Source organism: Anguilla anguilla, chromosome 1 (genome assembly GCF_013347855.1).
Source record: "Anguilla anguilla isolate fAngAng1 chromosome 1, fAngAng1.pri, whole genome shotgun sequence".
Classification (NCBI taxonomy): domain Eukaryota; kingdom Metazoa; phylum Chordata; class Actinopteri; order Anguilliformes; family Anguillidae; genus Anguilla; species Anguilla anguilla.
The window spans coordinates 50,975,301-51,002,773 of record NC_049201.1 but is presented as its reverse complement, the minus strand read 5'-3'; the positions used below and the strand labels follow the sequence as shown (position 1 = coordinate 51,002,773).

Here is a 27,473-nt window from a genome sequence, read left to right as displayed (position 1 = left end):
CTCCTCAGCAGCAGTCATTACCTGAGAACTGAGATGTTCTTCCATTTTAAAATAAACTGGACAACTCTCACATTTGTCTCTCAGTCAATATCCATATCGTATTATAAGTTGCAAATCAACCTAAATGATTAATTATAATTATTATCACTGTATTATTTGTGTGAGCAGTTATACAAAGTTGTACAATGCTGCCATCAAAATAATGAAAACCCTAGAATTTAGACAGTGTTTTTGTTAACAGTACATAGTATTTATGCATATTTCGGAGTTACACTTACTCTCTGTAATAACTCTCAAGGACACTTGCTTTTCTGTGCAAATAAAGAGCAGCCACACTTTAACCTTCTTTTAGCTTTGTTTGCTTGATTAAACAGAGAGCAGTGCCTTCCCATGGCATACTAAAGTACTACACAAGGAAACAGGTCTCAAATTCCATTATCTTCTGTCCAAGTAACTGATTTCACCAGAATATCCATTAATTTCCTGATTCCCTTTTTCTGCAGTACAGCAGCTTAATTCCCTCAGATTAAAACCTGGCCATCTTCCACGTGTCAGTTAGGAACAGAACCCTTTCACAATCATAGAATTACCATCTCCATGATATAGTATCACTACAATGATATGTAACTAAATGTGTGGGTACAGTAAAAGGTCCATTGAAAAAGATTAACAATATTTAAAAAATATTTCATTTCAACCTCAGTCAAATGCAGTTATATTTACTGATTACAGAATATATAATTCTCATAAACAATTCCACAGTATACATAAATAAAATTTACTAATTTAGATTTATATTAACAGAGAATATTTTGATATATGGAAAAAAAATTGGTCCTTGATTTTGAATCTGATAATCTAACACATATAACTGTCACCATTTAGAATTACTGCATGTACTAAATATTTTTTGTAATAATGATCAGAAGACAAGTGCAACTCTTTTATGGCATATTTATTTACATTAGCTATTGTTACGCTCAAAACATACACCCAATTCCTTTCATCATGCCTCACAGCACAAACTTCTTTTTCTGGGCAAAACCAACCAGTTAGTTTTGATTAAATATATTTTTAATCATTTAAATCAGCTTAAAACAAAAATAAAAAATGCTTGGTTAAGTGGATACATTTTAAAATATCTTCATCTTGCATCTGGTTTATCCATACACTTATAACCAAGTTAGTAAAACATGCAAAGCAAAAATATATAATATGATATCAAAAATATGCTGAAAAATGAAATAAAACAGGATGATTTACAGAAGTAAAATACATTAAAGAAAGAATGGGACATAAAGTATGTAAATTTCATTGGGAAAACAGAAGCTGATACACTGGTAAAACAATAACAGAATCAAAGCTTCAAGATCCTTTTGCAACAAGAATGTTTAAATGAAGAAATGCTTTTAAACAGTAAAGTAAACTATTTTATCAAGTAATTATAACTAACATTTTTGGTAACTTAAAACTTCACCATTGGGGCATTCCTCAATTAAATCTTAATTATATATGATAGACAGCAAGAAGTAATTCTGAAGGTGGGCTATATGCATTGCGTTAGCCTGCAATGGATCCAAACCCCGTCAAATATATGAAAATAATTTATTTCAGTACAGAACCTAATTTCAAGGTATTTGGACATATTAACTGAACAATAAGTTCATGTTCAAGTCTTTTCAGTCATCCCATGTGTCTCAAGAACAGTTCCTTTTCCAATTCAAATGGAGGCTAGATGAAATGAAACAGTCAAAGCCATTCCAAAGCCTTGGAAGGCCCCAAACATAAGGGATCCCTCCTGAAGTTTTTAGGCAAGTGTCTCGCAGTGCACTGCAGGGTTTGAAGAAGTTCTGGCTTCAAAGCAGAGTAAAAGAAGCTCCTTATGTAACAGGGTGGCCTTAAAGGACCAGTGGCCCCAGTTCTCTTCTTGTGTGGTAGGAGTAGTGGAGAAAAGGAAGGAGGGCTGGAATGCAGATCTAAAAGCAAAACAAAAAAATGATCCTGAATGAAATGTCCAAAATAATAATAATAATAATAATAATAATAATAATAATGAAAAATAAAAATAAAAACAGAATCAATAAACTGAAAGCATGATGACAGGATGGGTTAAACATAGATTGTGACAGTGATACAATTTTGTTTTTTTGGCTCTGTACTGCAGCACATTAGATTTGAAATGAAACAAAGAACAACAAATACTGAGTCACTGTCAAAATTCTTAGACTGCACTGTATGTATGATGTGTGTGATGCTGCTCTTTTTGAGATTATTTAAAATAAGCACACACATGCAGCGCAGTCAGCCGTTCATATCCCTAATCCAATTATTTCCAGTGAAGCGCATAGTTGGCCAAGTATTAAATTAAAACTGAATTACCTTAATGCCTGGGCAAAAATGTTGTGTTCCAGCATTATCTGTGATAAGGTGCCCATCAGTCCAAACAGCCTGAATTTCTACACTTCCTTCTCCATAAATGGCCGGGAAAGATATCTGTCAGTGAGAAACAACACAATGTTTAATAACCAGGAAATCCTCTGAAAGATGCATAGCACCCTGGCATCACTGAACAAATGTTCACCTTCTGAATATACTCAGAGAGTAGAGCACTCAAACACAAATAAGGTGGGTGAACAGCTGGAATTTGCCCCTGCTACCTTTGCAGCAAGCATGGTTTCCATTTTCTTATGTTTTACATAAAAAACCTATTTGAAAACATTCAGTCATCTGCAAGTTGCTCACTGCAACTGGCTAATTGATCTATTGTAATAATTAAAACAAAAACCACACTGACCCACAGTGAATTCAAAAACCCTGTCTATTCATGTCATTTTCCTGATGAGGTCATTTACCAGAGATAACAGCCATGTCCGTGTGGCTTTATAGCTGGTGAAAAAAGGAGGAAAGAGGAAAAACTCACATGCAAAGCAGAGAATCTAGTACAGACGTACAAGATGGTTAGCTCCTATTGGCAGAAATAGGTAACATCAGAAATGGATGAAATAAGAAAATAATAAGACAAAAACTGTATAATTAAGGAGTGCTAAGTATTTCACTTACGACTTACAAATGCTGTTGAGGGATGCAGGTCTTTTAACATGCACTGTCAATGAAGCCAGTACACCTTTGAGGTCTTCTTTAAGTCTTGAGATGATAACCAGGAATGCTTGCACAAAAGGATGTTGAACTCTTTGTATTTCAGTGACAGATGTTCCATTTTGTGGAAAATGGGAATGACAGTATGGTCTTCTGAGGAGGGTTTCTCACTATGTGCACACTGTTTAGTGGTAATCAAGATTTAGATGGGGTGGCATCTGATGCAAGTTTTGCACAGGGGATGTGGTTACTGGCAGTATAAGAAAGTTGCAAAAAATTCTAGAATCTTGAAGCTTTAGTTTTCTTCCAGTGTAGTGTAAGTGTAGTGTTTTTATACTTTTCCATCTTATTTTTTATTCTGCTCTGCAGATAGCAAGCAAATAATTGTTTTATACTTTTCCAGATAATAATTTCCACTTTGTAAAATGATTATGATGAGACACCTATACACATATTTAGAAATATAAAGCCATATATATATAATTTTACTCTAGTAAACAGCAATTTTATATTTTATCTTGGCATATATTGCGGACTATTCTCTTCAATAAATTCAAAAAAGAAAGAAAAACACTGTAAATCATCAAAAGAGATGATACATGAAGTTTGGAAAATTCCTATTTTCGCTTGCTATTTATACATTACCTTTTAAGCTTAACTGCAATAAAAATGAAATGACGTCAACTTGGCAATTTAAGTATTAGAAAGTAGTAATTAAATAAGAAATTAAAAAGATTTGCAAATTTGCAGATTTGCACTTAAAAACAATGCACTCATACTCTATAATGGATTAAAATGGCTGTAAAGTTAAACTATAAAAATTTTCTCAGAATTTTTTTAAAACATAGGTTAGACAGATAAAGATTTAGCTCTGAATATCCACACCAAATAAAATAACTATGTCCATGAAACTATTTCCAGCAGTACAGCAGTTTGACTTGTCACTGCAGTTTAAAAATGCAACCACATGCAGAGCAGAATAAATAATATTTTTTTTCCTTTTTTTTTGTTTTTTTGCTTTTTAAGAACTTCTTTTACTTTGAATTATGCAACTGGGGAGTGCATTGGTAGTGTTGTGGTGAAGATTGCTCTTTCCTCTGAGCCACAGGTTCTGCTCATTTTGACTGCTGTGAGAGCCAGCATTAGCTGATCCATATTCAGTCCACTGTGTGGCCCAGCATCATAACGACGGCCATAGCTGGTGGAACTGTAGGTGGATGAAGATAAGTTCATGGTGAAACCAGAACCAGTTGCGTCAAAACTGCCTCGTCTGGAGCCTGATCTGGAGCCAGTCCTAGATCCAGACCGGGAGCCGGAGGTTGACCCAGAACCACTGACATTGTAGGGACTGTAAAGGCCTTTGCTTGAGGTGGAGGAGGCCTCCAGTAGACGTAGGCTAGATCCTTCTTCAATCATGCTTCTGTCCATGGCATCTTTGTAGGATATTTTCAGTTTGGTTTTGGGGCAAGTCAGGTATTTTGTGTAAGCGCTCACATCTCTCAGCTTCTGGGCAGTGCGTGCATCCAGTGTACCCTTCTTAATAGCGTCATCTATGGTGACTCTGCCTGGGATGTCTGGCTCTATCAGTCCACCAGTGAGATACTGAACTTCCAAGAAGCGCTGACCGGCTTCATAGTAGAGCCAGCCCTTCTTTAAGGCTTGAGCAGCAGACATTCTGGTTTTGGTTCTGGGGTCTTCAAACCCATTGTAGGCCTTCTGAGCTAGGTTGATGCGATCAACCATGATCTTGTCAACAAGTCCTTTATTGACTGCATCAGCAACAGAGAACTTTTCTCCTGTGCTGGGGTCAATGATGCCACCAGTGCAGGCCTGAGCTTCAAGCAGCCTTTGACCAGTGATGTTGTCTACGAGATTCCGATGCATAGCTTCAGTAATGGACACCTTCTCTAGGGTGTCTGTATCCAGTATGCCTGCCACAGGACCTGTCTCTTCTGATGGGTCATTCCATATGGTGGCAGGAGTTTTGAGGGAGGGAATAGGGCTCATGGGATATGATGAAGTTGAGCCAAATGAGGATGACCTAGAACGGATGCCACCCATGTTCCCAGACAACATGTCAGCAAACTCCGTGATAGATAGGGTACCAGCACGGTATTGCTCCAAAGAAGACTTATCAATGAGGGCTTTTGCAAGGGCATCGTCAATGTCATACTGCCGTCCAGACCTCCTATCAATGATCATGGACTTCACCACACCATCAGAGGATGTTATTGTGATTTCTTCCCACTCACACTCCTGCTCCGCAAGTTCCAGGTAGGTCTGATGGTCAATGAGCCCTTTGCGGTATGCCTCATACACAGACATCTCTTTGCCGGTCTCTGGATCTACAATGACTACTCTGCGTTTGCGAACAGAGGATTTGGAAGATGTCTTCCTCTCACGCTTCTTCTCCTTCAGAAGCAAAAGCACAAGTCCAGTTTCTGGGTCAGTGATGCATCTCTCCATCAGTTGCAGGTAGGTCAGGTTTTCCTCAGTGTTTGGGTCAAAGAAGCCCTTGGTGTCATCAGATGGGTCAGTAAGAATTTCATTCATCTCTTCATCAAAGAGGCCACGCTTATAGGCAATCTCAACTGGCAAGCGGTGACTCTCCTCAGGGTCAATGATTCCACCTGTGGCAATCTGAGCCTCCAGTAGACGAATCCCGTGGTCTTTCAGGATAAGACCCTTTTTCATTGCCTGGAAAAGGGAAATGGTCTTGCCCGAATAAGGGTCTCTGTATCCAGTCACAGCTCGCTCAGCAGAAAGAAGTTTGTCTTTGAACTCTGGCCCCACAATTCCCATCCTTACAGCCTCATTAACAGTCAATTTGAGATTCTTTATTGGATCTATCACATACCCTGTGGCTGCTTGAGCTTCCAGCAATTCAAATGCTGTTCCTGGTCGAATCATGTTCTTCTTCATTGCTTGGTAAATTGACAAACGGTCTTTATTTGACTCAATAAAAACTCCAGAAATGCAGCTAGTACCTTCAAGGTACTTCTGGAGGGTTCTGCTCACTTCTTCCACTGTAATCAGACCTTCATTAAGTTGTGCGACTGTCTTTTGATCTATGATCTGAGAACGGATCAGTTCTTCCATAGTGATTTGTTTTCTTAGACCCTTGAACAGCAGCCTCCTGTCTGCCAGTGAAAGCAAGCGCATACCGCTGTCACCATCAACCTTGCATCTCTTAAGCAGCTGTGCATAAGACATTTTTTCTTCGGTCATGGGATCTACATATTCCTGCAAGTCACCAGAGAGCTTTTCATTTGTTTCTTTGTTGATGTATCCACGCTGGATGGCAACATCTGTAGGAAGGTGGAAATTGAATTCTGGATCCATGATGCCACCAGTGGCAGCTTGGGCATCCAACAGCTTGAGGGCATACTCTTCTGGAATTAGGGCTTTTTTCATTGCTTGGAAAATGGAAATAATTTTGCCACTGTAAGGATCCCTGTAACCAGTGACTGCTCTCTCAGCTGACAGAAGCTTATCATGGATTTCTGGACCCACTACATTCTTGCGGACAGCCTCGTCTACTGTGAGCATTTCATTCCTCACTGGATCAATGATGAAACCGGTTGCAGCCTGTGCCTCCAGTAGGCTGAGGGCAATTTCAGGTTTCAAAAGCCCTCTCTTCATTGCGTGATAAAGCCCTATCTTGGAGGAAGAGTCAGCCATCACACCAGCAATGCTACCTGTGCCAAACAGGTACTTCTTCACATTTGGCATTTCCATTACCTCCCGAATGGTTTTCTTTTCTTGTTTCAGCAAGTTGTAGGTTTCCAAGTCAATTATGCGAGCGCTGTACAGCTCTTCAATGGTAACTCTTCGTCTGATCATGTCACATGTCATTGTACGCTCAGTCTTAATGATCTCTCTTTGCTCCATTATTTCAATGATGATGATGATCATGCGCTCCTTTGTGATTTTACCTGCACGGTATTCTTCAAGGAGCTTCAGCCTTTCTTCCTCAGGAAGAAGGTTGGAGTTCATGACATCCCAGAGGGACATAGACTGTCCAGCAAAGCTTTCATGTGGGATATCAACTTGAGTGCTTGACAGGTCATTCTGGGTTTGCTCCTCAGTGTACAGGTAGGTCTTTTCCACCACAGTTGGAGCCTGAGGTTTTGAGAGGGGTACAAAACAAAGACCTGTTCCAGGATCCCTCATGCACCTCTCTTTCAGTTGTTTGTAAGTCACACTCTCATCGGTGTTTGGATCAGAGAAGGCTTTTGTTTCATCAGAAGGCTCAGCAAGGGTATCTGCTGTCTTTTTGTTTAAAAAGCCACGCTGAAAGGCTACATCAATGGGTAGGCGGTGACTGTTAACTGGGTCAATGATTCCTCCTGAGACTACCTGAGCTTCCAGGAGCGGCATTGCATGCTCCTTTGGAATGAGTTCCTTCTGCATGGCCTGGAAGATGGAGATCTTCTCACCGGTGTAAGGGTCATGATAACCAGTCACTGCCTTTTCAGCAGAGAGAAGTTTTTCATGAAGCTCTGGACCAACAATACTTGCTTTAACAGCCTCGTCCACTGTGAGACACTGATTCTTGACTGGATCAACAATGAACCCAGTGGCTGCTTGAGCTTCCAGCAAAGAAAGGCCTGTGTTTTGCCTCAGAAGTTTCTTCTTCATAGCTTGATAAATGCTCATTTTTTCTTTGGTTGGCTCAACAAAGATGCCTGCAATGCTGTCAGTGCCCTGCAAATACTTCTTCACCGAATCAACTTCACTGATTTCTTTTGGTGTCTTTTTGCCTTGTTGCAGCTGATCAAAAGTGGGTTTATCAATAATTTTGGAGCTGAGCAGTGAGCTGGCAGGAACTGGAGCTCGAAGTCCCTTTAAGTTGGCTTGATCTTGCTTTTTGCTCTCTTTCTCATCAATGATTGTAATTACAATCTTTACAATCTTTTCAATTGTCACTTTACCGGTTCTGTATTGTCTAATCAGCTCAAGTCTTTGTTCTTCTGTTAAGTATTCTGAGTTGATGATCTCCCAGATGGTTACTTTTCTTCCTTTGAAGGGTCCAGAGTCTAACTCCACTGTTGTCTGGTTCAATACCTCTTTAGTCTGAACTTCAGTGTAGGTAGTCTCCTCCTTTGCATTGATAGCTTTCTCTGACAAGGGAAGAAGCTGAAGACCAGTTGTTTTGTCTGTCACACACTTGTTTAGGAGTTGAGAGTATGTGACATTTTCCTGAGTATTGGGGTCAAAGAAGCACTTGGTGTCATCTGTTGGGTTGCTCAGGATCTGATTCATGTCTTCATCATAGTAGCCTCGTTTGTAGGCAACATCATCTGGGATGCGATGGCTTTTCACCGGGTCAATGATTCCTCCTGTTGCCACCTGAGCTTCAAGAAGACGGATGGCTTGGTCCTTGTTGATGAGTTCCTTCTGCATTGCTTCAAACAGAGAGACAGTCTTTCCAGTGTAGGGATCTTTGTATCCAGTGACAGCTCTCTCAGCAGACAGTAGTTTTTCATGCAGCTCAGGACCAACAACACCTGCTTTGACAGCCTCATCCACAGTGAGTTTTTGATTTGAGACTGGGTCAATGATAAAACCAGTTCCAGCTTGTGCTTCCAGCAAATGTAATGCAGGCTCTTTTCTCAGCAAATCTTTCTTCATGGCTTGGTACAGAGGCATTTTCTCTTTGCTTGACTCAATAATAACTCCAGCAATACAGTTTGTACCCTTCAAGGCCTTCTTAACTGGCTCAAGTTCAGATACTTCTTTAACTGATTTGTTACCCTTGTGCAGTTTATTGTAAAGGTCTTTGTCAATAATCTTAGACTCCAAAAGTTCAGTGGCAGGAACAGGTGCTCTCAGACCGTCAAATGCAATTTCTTTCTTTTTCTCTTTTTCCTCCGCCACAGTAATAACAATCTTGATTATTTTTTCAACTGTGATTTTTCCAGTCCTATATTGTCGGATCAGGTCCTTTCTCTGTTCCTCGGTAAAGTACTCAGAATTAATGATTTCCCAGATTGTGATTGTCTTTCCCTTGAATCTTCCAAATGGTACAGAAACTGTAGTCTTGTTGAACACATCCTTTGTTTCTTCATCAGTGTATGACCTTTCACTTTTTGCAGCTTTCTCTGTGATAGGCAGGAGGACCACACCTGTTTCTGGATCTGTGACACACCGGTCCATTAACTGCTGGTACGTGAGGTTCTCCTGAGTGTTTGGATCGAAGAATCCTTTTGTGTCATCTGAAGGGTCTGCCAGAATTTTGTACATCTCTGCATCAAACTGTCCCTGCTTGTAAGCTGTTTCAATGGGCAAACGGTGACTATTGACTGGATCAATTATTCCTCCAGTTGCTATCTGTGCTTCAAGCAGTCGGATGGCGTGGTCTCGGACAATGAGGTTTTTCTTCATTGCTTCAAAGAGAGAGATTTTGCCCCCTGAGTAAGGATCTTTATAACCGGTGACTGCCTTTTCAGCAGAAAGCAATTTATTATGCAGTTCAGGTCCAAGCAGTCCCTCTTTCACAGCTTCGTTGACAGAAAGCTTCTTATTCTTTACTGGGTCAATGACATACCCAGAAGCTGCTTGAGCTTCAAGGAGCACCACTGCAGATCCAGGAGTTAATTTCTTCTCCTTCATGGCTTGATAGATGCTCATTTTATTGTTTGAATCCAGTAAGACTCCACCAATGCAGTTCTTGCCTTTCAGATATGTTTTTAGTTTGTCAGTCTGACTCAGGTCCTGCACAGTGGTTTTGCCCTTCTTCAACTTATCATACTCTTTCTTGCTCAACAAGCCTATTTCATACAGCCTACTGGCAGGCACCTTCTCACGAATGCCATCAAAAGCAAATGGTGATTCTCCATTTCTTTTTTGGCTGTCAACATCATCTGTAGCACCCTGGCCATTGGGGACTGACATTGATGTCCCAACCATAGTGCTGTGAACGAGCTCGCCCTCAGGAACTGCATCGGTCTGGATCTCAATCTCACGTGTATGGGATGTTGGTGCCTCCTGCGTGACCTGGAGCTGCTGTAGTTTCTCGCGTAGCTTCTTGTTCTCCTCAGCAAGCAGTTTCTCCTGCTCAAGCCTTTTCTTCTCAAGGTCTTGCATCTCTTTCTGCTTGTTGCGCATCTCCTCCTCAGCCTCTTTCTGCTTCTTGAGGGCTGCATCCATGGTGGCTTGCAGTTTTTTCCGTTCCTCTTCCATGGCCTTCTTCTGCCGCTCCTGTTCATCCTTGAGGGCTTTAGCTTTGTTGACCTCATCCTCAAACTGTTTTTCCAGCTTCTTTTTCTCATCCTCGATGAGCTTTTCTTTCTTCAACAGCATTTCCTTTTCGGTTATGAAAGTCTGCTGGAGGATTGTCTTTTCCTGTTTAATTTGTTCCTGCTGAGCAGTAGCCATCTATTATAGGGAAACAGAAAAGCATTGAGACAAAATAGACTGTACATAGAATATTCATAGTCATGAATCAAAATATTTGCTGTTGCTGTACATTACTGTATAGAAATATCAATATTTTCAATATCTGTCAATATAAGAAATAAATATAGCTCCAATACATAATTCAATTAATACATTTTCACTCTGGATAGCATTTGACAAGAAAATAAATAACAATAATATCATAAGGATACTACTACTACTACTACTACAACTACTACTACTACTACTAATAACAACAATAATAATAATAATAATAATAATAATAGTAATAATAATAATAATGCATTTTTTATGCAGTCATACCTACTCTTCATGAGGTCAGCACTGAATATACAATGTTAGTAGTCTGAAATTTACAAGGAAGTACACAAAGTAACTCTTGTAAGATTGTTAGTAATTTGGAAGAGGGGTTAAAATAAAATATGCTGCACTTAACACGTCATCAATACCTCTTTAGACTTATTCTGTAAATCTGCAGCCTCCCTTTTCAGCTTCTCCTTTTCTTTTTCAAGCTCAGTGATGGCTTTTCGCAGCTCATCTGCCTCATTGCTGCTGTGTACTCTCTGCACTTCCAGTGTCTCCACTGCTGTGATCTTCTCTTTTGTGGAAAGCTCTGTTTCATGGAGACGAGCACTGATCTCATCTGCCTGTTTCTTGTATTTCTTAGCCTCCTCTTCTGCTTTGGATTGGGCGCTGCTGAGCTGAGACACCCTAAGCTTGAGCTTCTCTGCCTCGGCTGTGATCTCTAGCTGCCTCTTGCGTTCAGCCTCTAGGGACTTCTGGAAACCTTCGGTCTCCTCCTCCAAGCGCTGCTGCATGAGTTGTTTGTCCTCAAGAAGTTTCTGAGCCTGCTCCTGAGCCAGGTCTTTCTGTTTCTGGAGCATCTCTGCTTCAGCTTTTAGCTTCGAAGCCTCTTGAATGGCTTGCATTTTCTCCTTAAGCATTTTCTCAGCAAGTGCCCTCTGCTGGGCAAGATCAGACTCAGCAATCTGCCTCATTCGAGCAGCCTCCTGGGCCTCTACACTGAGGCGGGCGGCATCCTCGGCCAGCTTCTTCATGTTCTCTGCTTCCTCTTCCAAGAACTTCTGCATGTTGTCCTTGTCTTTCTTGATCAGCCGCCTGTTCTCATCCTCAATCCTGAGCTTCAGCTTCATCAGCTCCTCCATTTGGATCTTGACTTTGAACAGCTCATCCTCCACTTGGGCCTTTTGCTTGACTGCATCAGTGACCTCGTCTTTGAGGCGCTGCAGCTCTTCATCAAGCAGAGACTTCTGCTTGTCTGTCTCATCCAGCTGTAGTTTCACCACAGTCAGCTCCTTCTCGACCTGTGACTTCTGTTTCAGTGTTTTCTCCACCAGCTGCTTGTGCTTGGCCATCTCTGCATCTGCCTGCTGCTTTTGTTTCAAAGCTGCTGCTTCAGCTTGGGCCCGCTTGGCAGCCTCAAACTCAGCTTCCTTCCTCAGTCGCTCAGCATCTTCCTGAGCTTTGGCTCGTTTGGCGGCTTCCTCTTCAGCAGCTTGCTTCTGACGCTCTGCTTCCTCTGCTTGTTGACGAAGGAGAGCAGCCTCTCTTTCAGCTTTTTCTTTGGCAGCCTCTGCCTCTTTCGCCAGCTTTTTGGCTTTCTCAAAGTCCTCCTTCATCTTGAGACTGTCTTCCTTCTGCTGATCACGGACACTCTGAACTTGCTGCTGTGCAACACTGCATTTCTGTGCAGCCTCTTTAGCTAAAACGATGTGCTTCTCTGCCTCCTTGTCAGCATCCTCTTTTTGCTTTTTGGCTTCTTCAGCCTTCTTTTTAAGGCGTTCCACCTCATCCTGAGCAACCTTGCGCTGGCGAGCAGCTTCCTCTTCAGCAGCAGCAATCTTTTTTACTTTCTCCTCAGCCTGTTTTCTCTTATTCTCCTCCTCCAGAGCTAGCTTTCGGAATTTCTCAACTTCCTTTTCAGCCTGGATTTTGCTTTGCTGCGTCTCGTCTGCCATGTTTTTTAGTTTGTTCAGCTCCAGCTCAAGGTCCAGTTTGCCTGAGGAGGCCTTCTCAAAGTTGAGCTTGAGGATGCGAATTTCCTCTTCAACAATTCTACGCTGCTTAAGGGTTTCCTCCACGATATTTTTCTGCCTTACCAATTCAGTGTCAGAAGACTTCTTGAGCAGGTTGATCTTTTCTTCAATGTCCTGCTTGTGCTGGCTAGCCTGATCTTCCAGTGCCTTCCTCTGGTAAGTTTCAGCTTCAGCCTGCCTTCTCAGTCTCTCATTCTCTGCCTCTTTCTCTTTGAGGGCAATCTCAGCCTCGGTTTTCAAACGGGTGGCTTCATTGATGGCAGCCAGCTTTTCTTTGAGGATTCGCTCAGCTTCCGCTCTCTGGTGAGCTGCTTCCTCTTCTGCCACTTGCCTCTGCTTTTTTGCTTCTTCAGCAATTGCTCTCATCTTTGCTGCCTCTTCAGCCAGGTCCCTCATCTTTGCCACTTCAGTCTCAAGGAGTTGTTTGCTTTTCTCAGTGTTGGACCTGGACTCCTTTTCAGCCTTGGACTTCTGTGCCAGGAGGGATTCCATTTCCTTCTTCATTTTAGCAAGTTCCTCTTCCAACTGCATCCTCTGTTTGACGGCGGCGCTGACCTCATTTTTGAGGCGGGAAAGTTCGTCTTCCAGTAGAGACCTCTGCTGCTCTGCATGGTCAAAGTCTGCCCTCAGACGGATGAGCTCCTGCTCTGCTGAGAGTTTCTGTTGTGCAGTGCCCTCAGCCAGCTTCCTCTGCTTCTCCAGCTCTTTCTCTGCTGTCTCTTTCTGCTTCAGGGCCAACTCCTCAGCTTTAGTCCTCTTCTTAGCCTCCCGGTCGGCTTCATCCTTCTGTTTCTCCGCCTCCTCCTGAGCAAGGGACTTCTTGTGAGCCTCCTCCTCAGCTTGGAGTCTTAAACGAAGGGCCTCATTAGCCTTCTGCCTCCATTTCTCCAGCTCCTTTTCTGCTTCCTCTCTCGCCTTTTCAGCATCTTCTTGCTGCTTCTTAAGGCGCGCTGCTTCTTCCTGCAGCTGGATGACAGTGCCGTGCTCTTGCTTGAGGGATTCCTCTAACTTGGTGGTCTTCTCGGCATATGACATGCGCTTACTCTGGAGCTCAGCGGCAGCAGTCTTCTGTGCCACGTCTTGGGCCACTTTGATTTGACGCTCCTTCTCCATCTCAGCCTGCTTCATGCGCCGCTCCGCCTCCTCAGCCTCCATCTTGAGCTTGTTCAGGTCATCTAGGGCTTTCTGCTTCTGCCTGGCAGCCTCCTTCTCTGCCTCTGACTTCAGCTTCAGCTCTTCTTCAGCCTTGCGCTTCTTCTGGGTCTCCTCATTCACCTGCTTGCGGAGCTTCTCTGCCTCCTCCTGGGCGATTTTCCTTAGGCGCTCAGCCTCATCTGCCCTCTCCCTGAGCTTCTGGAGCTCAGACTCGGCAGTGCCTTTCTGCTTGACTGTGGTCTCCAACTGGAGCCTGATGATACGTATCTCCTCCTCAATTTTAGTGCGGCACTGCAGGGCCTCCTCCACTTGCTGGCTCTTAGATTTGATCTGCTGCTCAGAGAGGTTCTTGAGCTCATGCAGCTCCTGCTGGATATTTTGCTTTTGCTTCGCGGCATCCACAGCAACAACCTCCCGCTTGCTAACCTCTTCCTGCATTTTCAGCTTCAGCTCCTGGGCCTCTTTCTCTGCTTTTGCAATAGCTTTTGCGTGAGCCTCAGCTAACTGCTTCTGTTTGTCTAACTCAGCCTGCATATCCGCCATCTTTTTCCTCTCTTCCTCTTTAAGTTTTTCTGCAGCTTTCTGCATTAGTGGAAGCAAATGTCAAAAAGAAAGTAATCAAGAGTTATTTATGACAGGTTAAATACAAGGACTATAAGAAGATTAGAGATAAGATACATATGGTTTTAGACAAAAGAACATTATGTTGTTAACATAAAGATACATTGCATGTAGATACAGTACATGTTGGATAAGACACATGACAATTATGTTATTATGAGAAGTTGTATTAAAATGTATATATTTCATTGTTGAAGTATATGAGGTTTGAGTTCCTGAACATCAAATACTAGATGTCATGTCACATTTAGTTCATGTATGGAAGACAAGACATTAATTCACAACACTGAACACAATTTGGATCAAGTATGCATCATGCAACTGAAGCTTTTTCATTCTTGGCATCCAAAAAGGAACCATTTGCTGCATTGAATTGAACTGTGTATCTGTCTGCTTATGTGGGGGTGGGAAGTATTCATTTAACACACAACAGAGTTTGGCCGTAACTTTAATTTAAAGGCAGAGTTGTTATTTACTCCTCTTATTTGCACCTTAGCCGATATTAACCCTACTTATTCGTACTGCTCTACAATTAAAATATTATTCCATTATAATTTGAAGCTTGGCTGACTGTACTATATATTGGAAAAGGAAAGTTCATATATGATAAGGAAACATTAGATAAAGAAAAGATGTAGAGCTCTTGGCAGAAATAAGGCAAGGTATAGCGAGTAAGTAAGGAGATATGCATCACATATCCTACAGGATCTTACAGGTATAAATTACATTATACCATTGCATTATATTCACATTCATCCAAAATCGTGTGAATAAAAATGAATAACATTTCTGAGAAAATGCGTGGGAATAAAAAAGGCAGTTTGCCAAGCCAATCCCCAATCCTCTGCCTTACAAGAGAAAATTAAGTGATGCAGCAAAGAAAAAGCCTGGTGTTTGTGAAAAACAGATGGTATTAAAATCTGCTGTCAACATGATGATATGAATGGTAGTAGTTGCGCAATATGCACATTACTTTTGTTGTGCATGGTGTAACAATGTGTAAGGTGTAATTTACAATCATTACTGCAGCTTTAAGCTTGTAAACTTTACATGAGGATGTATAACAAATTAGTTCGGTTTTAATACACTATTCTGCAGTGTGCATGCAACCAAATTGGAAATGAAAATGTTGGAAATTTAAAAATGAATTCGTTTTCAGATCCTAACCTATCAAAAACATTTTTGAACAATAAAACAAATTCTATTGGGCTATGTAGGACGACATGATAATGGGCAGTGAGGGAGAGATGAGGATGTTGAATGATATCTGACAGGGATAGCTAAATTATGACAACGGAAGGTGTGATATGGAAAAGGTTGCTTAGAGTACCTGATGCTTTGTGGATAATTTACCTCTTTAGCGCCAAGCAAGGCAAACATTCATCATGATAAAGCACTGGCAAGCAGTTTAGAGAATCAAACAAAAAAAGTTAGGGTTAGAAAAGAACGGGAAAAAGAAAATTATGTTAATCATAAAAAAATAATTTGAGAAGAGTGACAATCAGCCTGAAGCATTTGAGTTGAGGGAATATGACCATAGAATAAACTTGAATAAGACACATAAACCTCTATTGTTTTCAGTTTGCAGAAAGAAAGGAGGAATATAGTACAGGCATAAAGTAATTGGAAATGATAAAGATCACACCACAAATTTACTGCTTAATTTGCGTTATTTCTGGTGGTGGACACAGTCTTTTGTTGATTTAATAATTAATGAATGACTCAATTCTGAACAAAACATATCACGATTCAATAAAGAATCTCGTTTGCTTCAGGCTGAATCGATATTGTAGTAGGTGACACTCAGAAGCGTGTCCTTACATCTAAGGCCTTCCTTTTCATCTTACAGTGCATGACAAATGAGACAAATAACATTATGAATGAGGTGTTGCGGCTACAGTGAGACTGATGTTCCCTCTTTTTGAAAGAGAACCTTGTAAAACTCATAGGATTAGGGTTTGGGTAGAATTCAGTCTAATCGGTCCATATTGCTAGGCTTTACAAAACTACTGCTTTTTATTGCATCACCTATTTGCATCTACTCACAGGCAATGCCACTGTTTTGCTTAACTGTCAGTACATGGCGGTAAATGAAATCCCTTATTTTCTGCCAATCTCTCTCGCAAAAGTCTTGTACGTCTAACTCACATATTCTGTTAAATTCCCAAGATTCACATTGAATTTTGGGGAAAAGGATGAAACGAAATGTCTGAGTTATTTTTAGCAATGTTTCATTTGTTCATTGCTCAGTCAGACTATAATCTGAACCTCAGAATTCTCTGCCCAAGTCCATCAATCTCTAGTAATGGTGCCAGTGTTCAGCCAATGCCTACATATGCACACATTGATATAAAGGGAAAAAATGAATAAATGGTCTGATCACCCATACATTAAACCATATGAGAGTGTGTGCTGTTGAATGGGTTGGTTAATGTTAGTGTGTTTAGTCTGCACAAAGGCAGGGTTACTGATCCACTCCATTGGGGGGCTGTTACGCACCTCCTCGTCCTCCAGGCGGCGCTGTGTGTCGGTGATGAACTTGATGTACTGGCTGGTTAGAGTCATCAGCTCGCTGTAGCGGGTTCTCAGAGTCACATACTGAGAGGCAGGGATTGAAGAAAAATTTTAAATCCCACATTTACTTCTCGTTAATTCCCGTCAAGCATCACTTCCTCACTGTTATATCACGTTCAATAACAGAGACCATGTTCCAGGGACTGAATTATAAAAGTACAACAGCACTTGACAGCTCATCCTCAACCAAAGATACAAAAGTAAAGTTAAATAAAAATGCATACATGGACAATTCTACGCTTTCAAACCACAAAACTCTTACTTCCTGGATGATGTTATCTGAAGCAGATTCCATTTTGGTCTTCTTCAGGGGGGATGCCAAAGGTTCCACAAGAGCTTTGTATGTCACCAGTTGCAATTCATAATCCTGGGAAAAGACAATGTACTTTGAGCAACGATTTTCGATAACAATCACAAGAGACCAAAGGAAGCTATGTAAAGTCTTGTATACAAACATTGCATGCACACATACACATTGTATGTAACATTACAGGCAAAATAACATTTTATGATTGATGTATTTATGATACAATAAGCATATGATTATACATTTGTAACCTTGTAATAATATTCATGATTGTAATTGTTGTAAATAGTTTGAGTATAGCAAACCTACACGTACACCTACGTACATACATACATTTTATCACTTCAATGAAAGCTCTGATGATGGTCAAAATATACCCACCTTGATGGCATCAATGTACCCCTTGGCATATTTCTGACACTCGTCAACCTTTTCTTTGTTTTTCTCAATCTCTTCCAGAAGTTTCTGTATGGGGGGAACATCATTACAAATGTTGACCTATCATTTTATTTTTACGTTACAACAGAACAACCATAACTGCTCCCCCTCAATTGCCTTTTAAGGGCAGCTAATTTTTTCTTTCTGAAAACACTCAAGGGCAGTTAATGAGATACCTCAGTGAAACTATAAATCTAAAAGTGAAATGGTAGTTCATACTACTTTATTAGTATATGTATAAAAAGGACAATAAATTATATAATATTAAATTAGATTCTCGGGAGCAATTTAAGTAAATGAAAGAAGGATGCAGAAAACAAATGAGGTTTGCATTGCAGGCCAAACCTCATGCAGTACAAATACATCACCCCAGTTATGTGAGGTACCTATAAGGACACCCTTAAGGTCTACCCCTAATACACTGTGCTGTTGGGTTTCTCTATGAAAGAGAGCAATGGGGTGAGGCAATGTGAACAGACTTCCCAGCACACCTTCTCCTGCGCCAGCTGTTCCTTGAGGGTCTTGCTGTCGCTGATGGGCACGGCCTGGATCTTCTCCTGGCGCTGCTTGGCGTCAGCGATCCAGCGAATGAGCCAGTCGTAGCTCTCGCGGTAGTAGCCCAGCTGCCGGCCCAGCTGTTCCAGCTCGCGCTGGCGCACGTCAATCTGGGCGAAGATGGCCTGCCAGCGCTCCTGCAGGCTGCCCAGCAGGTGGCGGTAGTGGTCCAGCTCACTGTCGCGCTCGCTGTGGACGCGGGACATGCGCTCGCTCACTGTCGTGGCCTTGCGCACCTCGTCCTCCAAGCCGTCAAACACAGGCTGCTTGCCCTCTGCTTCAGCGCGCATTTTCTAGAAGAGAAAAGGCCAGGACCTGTCCATCAGTACGCATCCATCATCTGGATGTGAAATTCCATCCACAGGTTTAAATATTTCAACACAGACTTTGCATCCTTTGTTTCCATGGCAGTTTACAGAGCATACAGTACTTGGCCACTGTACACTACACTTTTTTCATCTTACCATCTGAAGAGAATGTGGTTAGTTTATGTGTCATGTGAAAGTGTCAAATAACTAAAATTGCCTCATGGAAGAAATCAGTTGAATTAATGTTTTATTTCTGCAGAAAACCTTGAAAGTGGCAAACTCTAGGTGCTGTATAGATATGAGGCATGTCCCACCAAGCTGTAAAATGGAGGGTGGCCTGCCATCCCAACTTTTATGACTGTATTTGCACTGAGATAAAGAATTGTGTTCAGCAAAAACTGGGGTAATGTACCTTGATCAAGCAAAAAAAAGCTGCACCATGGTGGATTCAAACCTACAGATACTGGGTCCAGCAGGTTTTACCATTAAAACCACATGCCACTGGGTGCATGGTAGACACAGTGTATTTTCTTTTGTTATATAAGAGCCCTTTTTCCATAGGTGAATTTACCAATGTATTTTTTTGCATTTTACCATTGAAATACAAGATGAAATTATTTTTTCCTCTATCATTCCTATGTAATTAAATGGTGCTACTGGAGGGAAAAGAAATCGATCTTTGTAGTCAAGTGGCTTGTTTTGAAATTCAGCGCAACCAATGCATGCCCAGTACATGTGTTTTTAATGCCATAACCACTACAATAAATTATACTGTTCCATTTAGCTCAAAATAACTCAGCTCTAGGCTTGGGGGAAGCTATAAATAGTTATATGAGTCTGGTTTACGCAAATGTACTGGATGCACTCCAAAATGAAAAGGTAGACTGCACAGTTCCAAAGCGGCAATTAGGCATATTAAGTCAAGTTCATTGAAGTGCAATCCTCCATACAGCAGTTCTACCAGCCCATACCTTCAGCTGTGTACGGTATGTCTCCACCTCCTTGAGGTCATTGGGGACCTTGTTGACCTCTCGCAGACGGTCCTCATGTGTCTTCAGCACGTCTTCAGCTTCCTGTGTGTTGCGGATGACTAATTCAATGGTCTTCAGCCTAAAGGGGAGGGGATAGGGGGTCAAAATGGGAGTTAGAATACTCTGCATTCAGCTCTGTCCTGAGCACTGAACCATTGCTCCTGGTTTCTGATTATGTTCTACAGTACATTGTGATGCAGAACTGAATGGGTAACCTTTCAGATGAAAGCCGACGGAGGTTTACCTGCATTTTCCAACATGTGCGTTTACCTTTACAGTATTCTTGGCTTATATTTGGGCTTCAAATGTGAGTACAGACATATGGGTTTTTATGCCAAAGGAGTGGAGCAAACTCACTTGTCCAGATAGATGGAGGACAGGCTGTAGATGTGGCCCATCTTCTGTAGGGTGATGTCAAACTCAGAGCGCAGCATAGGGGTGGAGCTGGACTGCTGTGGAGAGGCCAGGATGTCCTCCGTCTTCTCCGCCACCTTGTCCAGGTTCTTCTTGATGCTCTCCAGCTCAATCTGGATTTTCTGTGCACAGAAAAGCAAAAACATCGAAAGGTCAGATGGTCACACGAGCACTTTTTCAAGAGATTGCAGCCCGCACATATCATGGAAATGGTTGTTCCCCAAGCAGCTGGAGAAAACTCAATTGTAAGTCAAAGTTATTGTAATGGCAGGACTATTAGATGACAAGTATAAACCGTGAGTACCCATATGTGGGCGTGCCACAAGAGGTTGAGGACCAGGGGGAGCAGCAGCTCTGACTCAGGCTCCAGAGAGGGATGAGGCCTGACCAGGCAACCAGGCAGTGCTGAGTCATGCTACAGTAAGCGCCAGGATCTCTTCCTTCACTAGTTCTTCTCTGGGCACACTAAAATTAACTGACGCTGGACAGGATGGGCATGGCATTCTGCTCCTTCCCTCTTTCCAGGCCTCATGACTCACCCCTTCTCTCTTTGCCCCTCCCACGCTCAATGACCTTTGTCTGCAGCGCCAGTCGGTAGCTCTTGGCAGCTTGCTTCATTTCGATCTATCTGCTCATTTCTCCATCACATACATTTCTCTTCCACACAAAATGTCACACTTCATAATTGCTGTTCGTACAACATTTTAAATTGCACTGCATCTTAAGACATTTTTTTGTCCCCATTCACTATATACTATGCAAAAGTATTTTCATGCTTGAGATCATTTAGAAGATACTACAATGCAAACACAAGTGCAAAAATCTGGGATTGAAATTCCCTAGAGGGGGAAAATATTGTCCCAAGAGAGACAGCAAGTGCAAGAAGAGCACCCTTGATAGACAGTTTGCAACTACCCTACCGAACATTAAACTAAGTTACACAAACAGGAACAAAATCGTAATAAGCGTTAAATTACATTATGTGAACTAGATAAAAGAACCTGAAAAAGGTCTGAAAACAGAAAAAGAAGTTACACGTACCCAACATCTAATGAGATATAATTCCTTTCATAAGATGGATTGCTACAGTGGCAGGATTGGAAATGTAGCCAATTTTGATTTCATATTTAATTGGATGTAACTGAATTTTCATCGTTTTCAATGTTGTTCAGTGGTGAACCACTGGGCTTTATTCACAAATATTTGTAAGATCTGAAAAAGGATTAACATTTTAAAAAATAAGATTTCAGTGCCATTTCTGATACACAATGATGTTTTCTTAAGAGTGACTTAAAAGACCTTGGCGTGGCACAGAAGACACATGACCCAGAGTAACCACAGTACCTTCTGCTCGGAGGCCCTCTGGGCACAGTCCTTGAGTGGGTCCTTGTCCACGGGCTGGCGGATCCGGTTCACAGTTCGAGCCTCACAGTCCTCCAGCTGCAGACGCAGGTCCTTGATCTGGCTGATGTAGCTCTTGCACACGGACTCATCTTTTTCGCCTATTCGGAACAGGAACCGTCACTACGCAACCCAGATAGCTTCAGAATATCATTGTCAATATGGAGGGTAATATGTGATTAAGGTAAGGTCTCTATGTTCACTGTAGAAGCTCATACAGTACACTAATGTGTGTACTACAACTTTTTTTATTTATGTTTGAGTTTATTTTGGGTTCCAATGAGGAAATACTGCTTGGGTATGTTTGATACAAGGTGCACAAACATGCAAAGGTTTTTTTTTGAAAGATTCACAGTCTTTGTCCTGTTATGAGGTGTTCAACTCTGAATTCAATGGACAGAAACAAATGCTTTCACAAGCTCTGGTCAGGAACAGAAAACTCAATTCCTGGAGGGCACAATGTATGCAGTACCACCATTGTCTCCATCCCACCTTTTGCAGGTAAGGACTGTTCGCCTAAATATCATTTGAGACGCCCACAGAGTAAGAGAATATCTACAGGGTTAAAAAACTGATTTAAGAAACTGAGCCAATGGGATTGGTTGGATTAAGATCTTGCAAAATCAACTACCTGCAGGGATTGAGTTTGACTTCCCCAACCAGCGATATTGTAATATCTTTATTGTCACACACAGCCAACCTGTTCAGCAGTGAACCGAAGCGTCCTTTTTTCAGAACTACGCAAAATGTGCAACAATTCAACACCAAGCACTTGGGTGCACACTGTGTACACCTTCGTCTTGTTAGTGAAAGCACACCAAACCAGTGGGGATAAATGGCACTGGGGTGGAATGAGAGAAAAAAAATGTGCCGCGTTTCAATCATGGCTTCCATGACAGTGAGGTTCAGCCGAAAAACACCCGCGTGGACCAGTCTAAGCCCGCTTGCAGGTAGACTTACCTTGGGGGCTGACGACAGAGCCTGAAACATGAATTCCACAGTGAACCTGTAGTTAACAGACCGACCGACTCCTGCACACCTCAAAACACACACCCTTTGTGTTAACCGTCTTGGATATTCACGAAAGATTAGACATGCATATATGATAGTAGATGTCTTTACTATCATAGACAGGCATAGCCGGTTGCTTGGTTGCTGGTGAATGACCACTGAACCATGACACAGGGTGAACGAGGAGGTTGTGTTGGATGATGGGAGCTATGGCAATGCTCACCTTTCTCCACCGAACGCATCAGGTTGTCGTAGTACTGTGTGGACTTGTTGTAGTCGCCTTCGATCTGCATGCGGTCGTCTGCGTCGAACAGCTGAGAGTCCTGGCTGTCGCGCATGAATTCCTGGTAGTGCAGCTCCAGGTTCCGCAGAACTATCTTATACTCCTCCACCTTCATGGTCTTAAACTAGAGAAGAGGTAGAAAGAGAGGGAGAAAGAAAGAGAAAGTAGTAAAATAGTGGGCTTGTGGTATCTTTTGTTGGGCAGGGATAAATAACTGACATCTTACAACATATGACTGCTACAAAAATGGTGGACATGCCAAAAATTTGAGAACAATTATTGTAATTTAAAATGTATTATAAATGTAAACAAAATCGATGTAAACAAAATCGACCATTTAATAGTATCATCATCAATATAATAGTAGTTATATCTGTTTCATTTGGTTAAAGTCATTGAGCAGATACATTCAGATTAAGAGTCTGAAAGTGCACCCGAGGGAGGGTACCTTTATCAAGCACTCACCATGAGGATGTTCCAGGAGCGGACCTGCTGGATGTCCCTCATCAGGTACTGCCAGGACAGCATGCTCCTTAGGTCAATATGCAGCCTCTGCCACATGGACACCACGTTCTGGTGAGTTCCGTCCAGACTGCAAAAGGTACATGACAAGGGTCAATCAGCAATCTCCTCTCACGTTCACCTTCATCCTCATCGTCCTTGTTTCTCCGTTTCATATTTTATAACATTTATGTTTACTGTTCATTTGTCATGCAGATCTAGCATTACTGGAATAGAGCAAAACATGTTCACACCCCTGTAAGGAATATAAAATGTGAGGAATATATTTAATGTATAACTGTAATGATGGTACAACCTCTGCCAACCTCTTTATTTGTTGCCTGTTTTGTTGCCCACTAAAACATAACAACTGGAGCTCCTTGGTCAATCCCTTTCCTGAACTAAGCAGACAGCGAATGAGAAAACGAGTGAATAAGCACATTATTGAGTGGCTGCCTGGCTGACTGATTGACTGACTGTCTGAATGACGTACCGATTGATCGATCATTTGAGAGTCCGGGAGAGACAATAAGGCCTCTTGAATTCTGGAATCTCCCTTTGTGCCTGATAATGGCTAAGTGAGGAGGGACTGCTTATCTCAGAGTACTCACTTGGACACACTATCCATGGCTTCCTTATTAACGGGTGGGATGATGAAGCAAACAGACGGAACCACAGACTCATTTCCGGACTTGTTCAGGACCTTCCACTTGTAGGGCTGGGAGTTATTCAGCAGTGCGCACTCCTCGCCCTTGTGGACTGTAATCTAAAGGTGAGGAAACATGGAAACCACCATAACTTTAAAACTATGGTAGATAACAATAAATTCCTTCCATTCTAAACTCAAAAGAATTTGCTGGAACAGTGCTTCTTTGTGGGAGTGCTCGCTCACCTCCATCTGTTTGAAGTCGCAGACAGCCTGGACTGGCAGTTTGCCCTTGAGGGACGTTGCTGGGTCACGCGGCTTCAGCTGGATGATGGTCTTGGCCCGCTTGTTCAGGCCGGCAATATGAGTCTTAAACTCGTTCAGCTGCTCCTTCTCTTCCTGCAGAGGGGAGAGAACGGAAAATCAGTCAAATGTTCACTGTAAATTTTGAAGGCACCTTACAATGAGAGTCATCATAGTCATCATACATTTTTTTATAAAATTACATTTTATTAATGAAGCTCATACCCAGGGTGGACACAGAGAATCAAATCAATTACCATGGCATCCTGCAGCAGGTCCTCCAGGCGGGTGACTGTGACAGAGCGGTCACAGGTGTACTTCTTCCTCATGTTCTCCTGCATCTTCTTCAACCGCTCCTCTGCCTCTTTCACATCGGAAAAGAACTGCAGAGGACATTAGAGAAATGTATAACAGGTCAAGCCAAGTTAAAAAGCCTAAAAGTGTTCCCATCATTGTTTTAATGAGGTACAATTAGGCTTCCCACCTGGTAGTAGGCGGTGTTCTCCTTGAGGTGGGCTTCGATGCAGCAGCACAGCTGGAGGATCCAGCTCCACTGGGTCTGCAGGGCAGCTGTGAATGCCTGTCAGGACAAAGAGACGAGACAGGGTTGTTGATGATTTCTGCAGTGTGACAGCAGCCAGTGTTTCTGTACCTGAGCCACAAGGGGGCACCCTGCCACCTACCTCCACAGTCTTCCTGCCCGGGTGGCCCTCCTTCAGAAGCCTCTCGCCGGTAGCCTGGATCTCATTCACCTTCTTCTCCCTAAGTTCCAGCTCGCGCATAAGACCCTGGGACACACAGAAATAAAACAGGTTCTTAAAGATGTACCCCTAAGCAAGCATCAGGGTTAAGTTAGAAATCAGGGGACCGAATCTCTCGGGTGTTCACATCCCAGAGTGGTCGTACGTACCGAGTAGTTGTCTTTCTTGGCGGTCATGTTGGTGTTGCGGTTACTCCAGTCATAGTGCACCTCTTCCTCCTCCTTCTCATTGAGCCACATGAGCTCCTTGGTGGCAGCGATGACAAAAGCATGGAGCTGGTCCAGGTGGCGAAGACGAGATTTGGACGAGATCTGAACAAGCAAAGGTTCATGATTGAACAGCTAGTTTTGAGGTCATTTGTACATTTCTACGTATTTCAATTAAAAAAAAAAAAGATTTTTTATTTTAAGGACAACAGGTGAAGGCGGTTTGACGTTCTAATGTATTTTTTCACTTTTACAGACGAGAAAATGCTATGGTGGGGAATCAAACCTCAGCAGGTTGCATGGGCGAGGGGGCAGGGGTTTACACACGAGTTGAAAGTTGGCTGCACTACAGACCCTGCTACACTCTCCCCTTCATTGTTCTCAGAAAATGTCAGTTTTCGAGTTTGTAACCAAATCTTCACATTGTAGTTGATATAAAATACCTTACAATCCCCTACGTTTTTACCCTTCACTGCAGTATCCAGTAATGTGATGGCAGAGTTGGAAGAAGGTACTTACCAGCAGCTTAGCATATTGCTGATCCAGCTTTCCCAGATAGTCTCTGTATGCCCCCTTACTGACAGGAGACAGCTGGCTCTGTGGGACAGACACAAGGATGCCAAATGACTCAAAATAAATAGCCTACACAGCTTGTGTAGTACATTTATTCTCACACAAACCTCCCCAACATGCTGCATATCTGTGTGGAACATACACACACACACGCACATATATATGACCTCAATGACGAGTGCATGAAAAAAAATAAAAATGTGACTGTGTCTACTATGTAAAAACAGCCTTAGTCATAAATGGCTTATTAAGATCTCCTCATGACCCTGTCATTATCAGATTAATCACAAACTGAACTGCTGCAAACCGCGCAGCAGTCTCCCAGTGTTCCTTCAGCCCTGTTCTGGGAAGACTGCTGCATATGCACATTCTGTCCCATCTGGCCATTTAACCACTTGATCTAGCTAAGGACTGGCCTGACTGAGAAAAACAATTCTGCTTTCCTCCACAAATCTGACACTGCATGTGGTTTGAAGAAACCTGTGAACGCTGCCCCTCTGCGTGCCATTTTTAGCGCCACCCAGTGTCCGTTGCCAGACGTCATACCTCGTCGGCGCGTGCGCGCTCGATCTTGGAGCGGAAGTCCTCGATGGTCTGGTGCAGGCCCCTGTGGCTGCCCAGCTGCGACTCGACAGTGGGCAGGTCGGAGCCCCACTCGGACGTCTCGATCCGTCGCTGGTTCTCCTCTACCCAGGCCAGCAGGTCCTGGACGTAGCGGAGCGTCACTTCGTCCAGCTCGGGGCGCATCTTCATGCTGGACTGCTGGCCTGCCATGGAGATGGTCGCCTTGGTGATCTCGGTGGTGGTCACGCCGGACTTCAGCCGCAGGTTGTACTCGGTGCGCAGGTTAACCAGGCGCTCGTGAAGGCGGTAGACCCTGGGGACCGGCGAGAGAGACTAAGGGTGAAAACCAAGTCTGAAAATCCAGCGTCACGACAAGTAATGGCATCAAGGGTACACCTGAGAAACTATCCCAACCCCAGGACAATGAGGGTGAACTACCCCAACCCAGGACAGGTAGAGTCACACCTACAGACCTGAGAATGGTACAAATATCAATATGTGAGACCTTCAACAATGGTCTGGTCGTAACCGGTAGTACTTAAAATAAGTGAACCCTTTTAACAATATCATCGCACATTCTAGAATTAGCATGAATCCTACCATGGTACTATGCAATGAACACAATGAACATGCATGATCACGAATCTGGGTTAAGAGAAATTGATTTCTAAATGGTTCATTTCTCTCTGGCCAGTCTCACCTCCTGTACATCTGCTCAGCTTGCAGATGTCGCCCATCTTTGAGCAGCTGCACATCGTTGAAGAGCAGCCTGATCATACCATCGGCCTTGTCCAGGTCTTTATCCACCTCGCGAGTGTTCATGGCAGGCTTCCCCGCATTCAGCAGACGAATGTCCTGGAACAAAGAAACAAAAATATAATTCTCCACATGCTACATCAACTTTAGAGAAAAAAACTCTAATGATTGACAGCCATAAAATTTCTCATGTGAATTTGTGGTTTTGAAATTTTTAACATTTCACTGGGGAAAGATCTTCCTTCCGACCTACAAACTGCCCTCCTCCTTATACAAAGCTTCATGTCAGAAAATGTCATGTCAGCCTTAAAGTGGAAAATCCTTCAACAACTCTCTTTGGAATGTGAAGTACAGCTACACATGGCTGTACAGATGAAGAGACTGGTCTGACAGCAGCTTAAGCAAGTCACAGGCTTCAGGTGGAGTGATTTACAAGACTGTGCAGATGTACTGATTGGCCAGACCAGGCAGCAGCAGCCGTGGACAGCCC

The 27,473-nt window shown here is 42.6% G+C and overlaps 1 protein-coding gene across 28 annotated transcripts in view; it reads right to left on the bottom strand.

Moving 5' to 3' along the window:
* Positions 1 to 938: 938 nt before the first annotated feature.
* LOC118227443 (plectin-like) overlaps positions 939 to 27,473 on the bottom strand; it is a 191,827-nt gene continuing 165,292 nt past the window's right edge. For 21 of the 28 annotated variants that reach the window (XM_035417968.1, XM_035417974.1, XM_035417982.1 and 18 more), the window contains 21 exons: positions 26,928 to 27,082; positions 26,210 to 26,540; positions 25,610 to 25,687; positions 25,034 to 25,195; positions 24,807 to 24,911; positions 24,608 to 24,703; positions 24,381 to 24,506; positions 24,067 to 24,219; positions 23,786 to 23,940; positions 23,139 to 23,265; positions 22,614 to 22,797; positions 22,340 to 22,360; positions 21,323 to 21,480; positions 19,922 to 20,100; positions 19,505 to 19,643; positions 18,162 to 18,518; positions 17,614 to 17,697; positions 17,188 to 17,292; positions 16,851 to 16,949; positions 10,968 to 14,312; positions 3,251 to 10,476 (listed from right to left, as the gene is read on the bottom strand). In XM_035417968.1, coding sequence (XP_035273859.1) covers positions 4,141 to 10,476; positions 10,968 to 14,312; positions 16,851 to 16,949; positions 17,188 to 17,292; positions 17,614 to 17,697; positions 18,162 to 18,518; positions 19,505 to 19,643; positions 19,922 to 20,100; positions 21,323 to 21,480; positions 22,340 to 22,360; positions 22,614 to 22,797; positions 23,139 to 23,265; positions 23,786 to 23,940; positions 24,067 to 24,219; positions 24,381 to 24,506; positions 24,608 to 24,703; positions 24,807 to 24,911; positions 25,034 to 25,195; positions 25,610 to 25,687; positions 26,210 to 26,540; positions 26,928 to 27,082 — 12,495 coding nt within the window. In that variant the 3' untranslated portion in view covers positions 3,251 to 4,140. Of the gene's footprint in view, positions 1,977 to 2,379; positions 2,494 to 3,067; positions 10,477 to 10,967; positions 14,313 to 16,850; positions 16,950 to 17,187; positions 17,293 to 17,613; positions 17,698 to 18,161; positions 18,519 to 19,504; positions 19,644 to 19,921; positions 20,101 to 21,322; positions 21,481 to 22,339; positions 22,361 to 22,613; positions 22,798 to 23,138; positions 23,266 to 23,785; positions 23,941 to 24,066; positions 24,220 to 24,380; positions 24,507 to 24,607; positions 24,704 to 24,806; positions 24,912 to 25,033; positions 25,196 to 25,609; positions 25,688 to 26,209; positions 26,541 to 26,927; positions 27,083 to 27,473 lie in introns of those variants that run through there. The other 7 variants (XM_035417999.1, XM_035417936.1, XM_035417960.1 and 4 more) reach the window with 3 other exon arrangements.